Source organism: Meleagris gallopavo, chromosome 1, assembly GCF_000146605.3.
Source record: "Meleagris gallopavo isolate NT-WF06-2002-E0010 breed Aviagen turkey brand Nicholas breeding stock chromosome 1, Turkey_5.1, whole genome shotgun sequence".
In the NCBI taxonomy this organism is placed as follows: Eukaryota; Metazoa; Chordata; class Aves; order Galliformes; family Phasianidae; genus Meleagris; species Meleagris gallopavo.
Window position 1 is genome coordinate 29,570,074 of NC_015011.2, and position 6,150 is coordinate 29,576,223.

Genomic DNA, 6,150 nt, shown 5'->3' on the forward strand with positions numbered 1-6,150 from the left:
AAAAAGATCATAGTCTTTTCCAGCATTACATTGCTATAGAGCATTGGTTTCTGCACTGTCTTGCACTTGAAATACGGTAATATTCCGCTATTTTGCACATCTAAGGCCTGACTTTGATCTTATTATCAAAAATTAGATATGAAATTCTAATGAGTTCCTTGGAATAAGCTATAAGTGGTATAGAGGCAGCAAAATAAAAAGTGTAACTCTGTGCAGCAACACTTTATTCCCTCGTGGTACCTACACTGAATAGATTTATAGACAATATACGTGGCCTTACCAGTTTGAAGAAAGTATCTTTTGGCATTATTTACAGGGTCATCGGTATCTTCAGCTGTGAAGAATAATTTTACAGCTTTCACCTTTAAAAAACATAATTTACATTTATTGCATTTAAAAATAACCATTTCTCAACGAAACAGACAATGCATACAAATCTGTGCCATCATTCTCCACTGAGCTGGAAGATTCCTTCTTCTTTCTTTCCAGCATGTTCCATGTAACACATACACAGCACTTCCCATATTCTCACACAGAGAGGCAATAGCTGCTTTTACACTGATCTGACACAATAACTGGGAAAACAGTAAGCTAACTCCTGCTACTTGCAACACCAGGAAAGAATCAATTTGCTGCTGCAAAAATCAACCTGTGACTATCTTTGTTTATCTGTTTTATTAACATTTTATTCTTGTCTTCCTCTGCACGGAACTGTGCAAGCATATATTGGTACATTTTAAATACAAATAGTAGTTTCTGCATGTTTTAAATTCAAAAGTAACTGAGTTAAGACTAGGTACTTACATCATTACTCTGCAGGAATTGTTACGTGCTGTGAACTCCTAGTATTAACATGCAAAATGTCAGACTCCCCGTATATTTGCAGGGTAAATTTTCCTGATTTCTCAGAATCAAAACAAGATTAGAAGAAGAGGATACTCAAGTATTCATCTGACTTTTAAGAGTCTGATTCTGTTTTAAACCTGGGCCAAACACTATGCTACATACATTGAAAAGTATATGACTCTCATCTTACAAATGATTACTTAAGAAGTAAGGTCTCCTTGGCTTACAGGGAACATTTACTCAGACCTAAGATTTTGGGAAGGTAGCCAAGGAATAATGAAAAGGAGAAGTCTCTGCTATACAGCAGATAAATTAGCATGGTATTGAAAAAGCAAATCCTTTTGTATGGTCCTATGTAGTATCTTGCCACATCTGTAAGAGTACAGACCTCCATTGGGATAAAGAGTTCACAGGTTAGGAGGCAAGAAGTACCCCAGATAAGCACTGTATAAATATAGCTTCATTTTAGTGTTCAACCTTTGTAAGAATGCAATCACTTCCTTGAGAAGAGGCACGATGATAATCACACTACAGACAGAAGAATCAATTCCTGTCCTTACAGCTACACCTGCTGATTAAAACACATTTTTCTAATTCAGAATGAAGGTTTTTATGCTTGTGTTGTCAAACCTGATTTGGCAATTAATTCCAGCACACATATGGGTTCATCTCACAAATGAAATTGCTCACTGGGAAGGTCAGCACTGAGCATCAAATATGGCAACTATAACATGAAATGAACTTGACAGTATGTACTTAAATCACACAGTGAAAATACCATTTTTTCATTCAGTAGAGCCAATCCTATTTGATCTGTCTGAACATTTTGTCCTTGTCCGAAGCGCTGAGGTCCATAATAATTCACAAAACCCTTTGCCTAGAATTAGAAAGAATGAATGTGTTAAAACATCAAAATGTTGGATACTATTAGTGAGATTGAGCATGCAACACACAAACTTCTGTATTTATATCCAAAACACATACATTGCTTTTTTAGTTAGAAATAACAGGTAACAAAATCTTAATTCCTGTTTCATTACAATATTTTAGCTGTTGAGTTAGAAACGTCTAAAAAGACAATCAAGACTTAGTCTTCCTTTTTAAAAAAATAGGTAAATAAGACAATTTCTGTGTAATTATTATAAGCACTTCTACAGTTCAAGTCAAAGTAATTGAGCTCTTTCTATGTGCCGAATTATAAAATCTCTACAAGAAGCAAATGAAGCATAGCAGATGTAATGAACAGTAGCAGCTGTTGGATATTTTTTCCTTAAAATACTCATCTTCTTTCTCATGAGATTGTTTGCATGATTATTAACATAGTAAAGAGCAAGAGTAAGCATTTGTGCTAACCAGGATTTTAAATCTCCTGACGAGTGGTAAGTCACATGAGGGCAGTAAAATCACAGCCACGTGACCTCTACCCTTTTCTAAAACAAAAAGAATAATTAACAAATATCCATGGGGCAGAAAGTCAATTCAAATTATATAACCTTGTTTTGGATTCCACTAGGACCAACATGCAATATTGTTTCCATGGAGGATGAAAAATCCTTATTTTGAATCAATACAGATGCCATTTCTGTCATTCATCATCTGACCAATAGGTTAACTCTAAGAAAGCAGGACACCAAACCAATTTCTGTTCATTTTCCCAAACAGCAAAACAAAAAAAGGGAGATGTAGAAGAAAGAAGAGCATTAGAGAACCACTTGGTTATGTGTTCTTTTTTTCAGTAGTAAAACTAATTTCCAAAATTTGCTACAGTACATATCATTTATTTTGTTTTTGCACACTAGATTGTTTTCACTGAAGTCTTTATTTCAGGATTAATCGTCTTAATCTGCATAGTAGTTATTGCTTAGAAAGAAAGGTTAAGAAAATTACTGCCATAGAAAACGCCTGAACTTTTTTCTCTTTCATGATTTTCTTCTATACTTGTCAGTGATTTAAGAATGCCTGATAATGAGGTTTTCTTCAGGGTGAGTCTACAGTTAAAATCCACTGAATTTCAGAGAATCTTCTTTGTCTTCTAAAGACATTCCAGACGTATTTATGTCATGGAAATATACATATTTTTTTCCCCTAAGCCAACTATGTATTTTGTTCACATGACCAAAAAAGGCAAGCAGTTGACATGTGTATTTTTTTACTGTAAAACACAGCACTTTGGTTGGCCTTAGATCTGTGCCACGATAGCCCATATATCAATACTCATTTACTACCAAACATCCCATTTGTCTTTCTGCACCACGTTAAGGACTGAGATCCATAACACAGAATGAATGCACATGTGGTCACCTTTCAGGAGGCAGCTTTGCTCCCAGTTCCTTGAGTAATGCAAGAAAGCCATAAAATAGCAAAAAAAAAGTGTCACAAGGAAGGAAATATTGCTATTATTCTGCCATTACAACCCTGCTCTTTATTGCAGCCAAGTGGCTTTTTACCTCAATATTTTCCATTGCTTCAGATATTCTTTCTTTCAGATCTACAGGAGAATCATGATTGTGGTGTTTGAGATCTCTCACAACTATATCAAAGTGATTGCCTTTCAGCTGACCAAGTCTAAGATGCTGGTGTGCTGAATGTATGTTGTGTATTCTCATGCCCTTTTTTTCCAGTTTGCTTTCAATGTCTTTCAACCTGTATAAATAATTGGGAGAAAATATGAGCCACCTGCAATTAAAGCTATACAACTTGCAATAAAATATCTTCTTTACCTTTGCACTAGAATTAAAAAGATTTAAAAGAATTCAAAAGAGATTTAAAACAGAAAGTAAGCTCAAATTTAGAGATAGTCTAAAAATTTATGTGCAGTTCATAAATATCTTCAAACTTGTTACATTTTGTAGCTTGACAGTTATGGGAATTAAGCAATTCACTGAACATTTTCAAGGCACCCAAATTGAATTTTATTTTTTTTATTGAACAAAGAAGTTAGAAGTCCTAGAAATTTGCTTCTTGTGAAAAGAGACAGGAGATGAGAGAAGAAAAAGAGAATAAGAGAGGAGAAAAAGAAAGAAAAAGGAAAAACAATGTCTGCCACTCTAGCAGTCTCCAAAACAATTTGCTCACTCTTGTTAAATAAGTCTTAAAGAAACAAACTCAGAACACCAATTCTCTGAGTATGCTTGCACATGCTTGTAATTGGAAATGCAGCTGATGGCTCAAGTATTTGCCCTTTAAAGAATCCACTCAATTTCTCTGTTTTATACATAAGAAAGTAATTAAATTCAAGGGAAACTTTCAGCTTACATTTTAAACAACACATTAACACTTCGGTAAATCATTTTTCCTGATAAACCAGCAGCTTGGAAGCAACCATTTTGCTAATTCTCTTAAACAAATGGCCTAGTTTGCAATGGAATTTTACTATTGATAGTTGTTTGAGTTAGTATTGAACCCTGAAAGCATAAATTTTACTTTCTTTTATTTGAAAGTTAAAGTTGAGGAAGAAATAAGTTGTGGTTTTTACACCAGCAATTTTTTTTTTACTGCAACTGCAGAATTTTAATACTTATTTTTTACCCACTGAGCTGGCAAAAAATGAGAACATCTTCTGTTATCAGCAAGTTATCCAAAATGTATTTTCCACCCTCATGCATGCTGACATCTTCTTTACTTAGTCTCACGTTTCTGTGATGCGCAATATAATAGGAGTTGATATTCAACACTCAAAATAAGCATATGTCCAAAGTATAACTGCAGTTATTTAATTTAAAAGTAATTTTGCTTGTTTACTTTTATTCTCTATAAGTTACATTGTTGTCTGTGGACCACAAGATAAAACTGTTGGATTTTGTATAGGTTTCCTCTCTCTTCCAGCTAGCAGATGAACCTAAATTAAGAAGTGGATCACATGATCATGAATTGGAAGGATACATAGTACTGTCTATTCATAGTATGACAAGAAAATTTTTCATTAAATTTCCACTGGGGGACTTCAGTGCTACACTGTATATACCCTGAAGCCACAAAACATTAAAGCCATAGCCACTGTGGACTAATACAGGAGGAGGGAAAGCATTAGGAACCTTGCTCCAGCTTGCACTCTGCTGGTACTTAATAGCAAATTAGAATAGTCCTACTTTGATTGTCAGTACCTCTGAGGAGTAACCTTCTTCACAACCATCAGTTGGTACGTAATAGCCTTCTTATCTTTGATGCCGGTGTAACTGAAGTCTGAGGGAAGAACTCCAAGTTCAGCAGCCAAGAAGTTGATTGCTTCCAGTGTTTCTAGATTTTCTTTCTGAAGGGTGAAAGCTGAAACAATCATCCCAGAATTATTAGAAATTTGAACTTCTAAATCATACAGGTGCTCTGCCATGGCAGATTTCAGGTTCTTCCTTTCAAACCACAACAGCATGACAACTGCAGAGACAACTCCCACTCCACAAAACTAAAGGGAACAGGACATTTTCAGTATTGAAAGAATAAAGACACAATAAACAAAAGTTAAAACAAATAAAAAAAAAAAACTCTAGCTAGCTTTCAGAGTGGTACCTGATCAAATGCAATGCAATTCCAGCAACCTGACTTCATGCTAGCAACGCCCTTAAGGAATGAGATCATAAATCAAACCTGAACTCACTAAGCTGCCCAACACCTGAACACATCTTCTTAAATCCACATACTGGCCCATACTGACCATTCTAAAACGATTCTGATGGTCAGTCTTACTGCAGAACACCACAGTACCCCCACACTTCCACTAAAAATGTAATGTTTACCTGTATAAAGATCTTGTTTTATCTGGAAACCATCAGCAGATCTCTTTCTGGAGCAACTTCTCCCTCTAAACCTTACCATTATTGACATATTTGGCTTATGACTGACATCTCTCACAGTAAAAGACTTTGTTTCCAAAATTTTCCCAAATTTTTTATTGATGAAGTGGTGAACTACTTTTCTGTGCTCCTTATTTCCATCAGGCTCAAAAGAAAAAGTGGAATTTTCTACCTTGGCATCTAAAAATTTAAAGAAATCGCTTGTTTCCTTTTCAGTCACTAGCTGACAGAGTTCTCTGTAGTCAGCATTTCCTTTCACAACCATTTCGTTGTCCTTTGTCACAGTGACCAAGAAGGGGAATCTCTGCCTGATGGCGCCGTGCAAATCGGCCCGATCTCTCTTATCCACCACGGCTCCCAGAGAGAACTCCTCGACGCCGGCATCACAACCCCTTTCCGAGTCCCACGCCTCCTTCAGATCACAAGCAAATTTAGTAAGCCTTTCACTCGCGGGCTTTCCCAAAAGGGAATCCAACAGAGCGGCTGCTTCCGGGCCGGATTTCAAGCCCCCAACACA

General features: G+C 35.9%; 1 protein-coding gene across 1 annotated transcript in view; it reads right to left on the reverse strand.

The window, feature by feature from the left end:
• The window catches only part of PUS7L (pseudouridine synthase 7 like), a gene marked incomplete at its 5' end in the record, with an annotated part of 20,641 nt that extends 14,491 nt beyond the window's left edge, over nt 1-6,150 (reverse strand). Inside the window, 5 exons of the mRNA XM_010707281.3 lie at nt 281-362; nt 1,625-1,723; nt 3,294-3,489; nt 4,950-5,109; nt 5,577-6,150. Of these exons, the coding sequence (XP_010705583.2) occupies nt 281-362; nt 1,625-1,723; nt 3,294-3,489; nt 4,950-5,109; nt 5,577-6,150 (1,111 nt within the window). The remainder of the gene's footprint in view (nt 1-280; nt 363-1,624; nt 1,724-3,293; nt 3,490-4,949; nt 5,110-5,576) is intronic.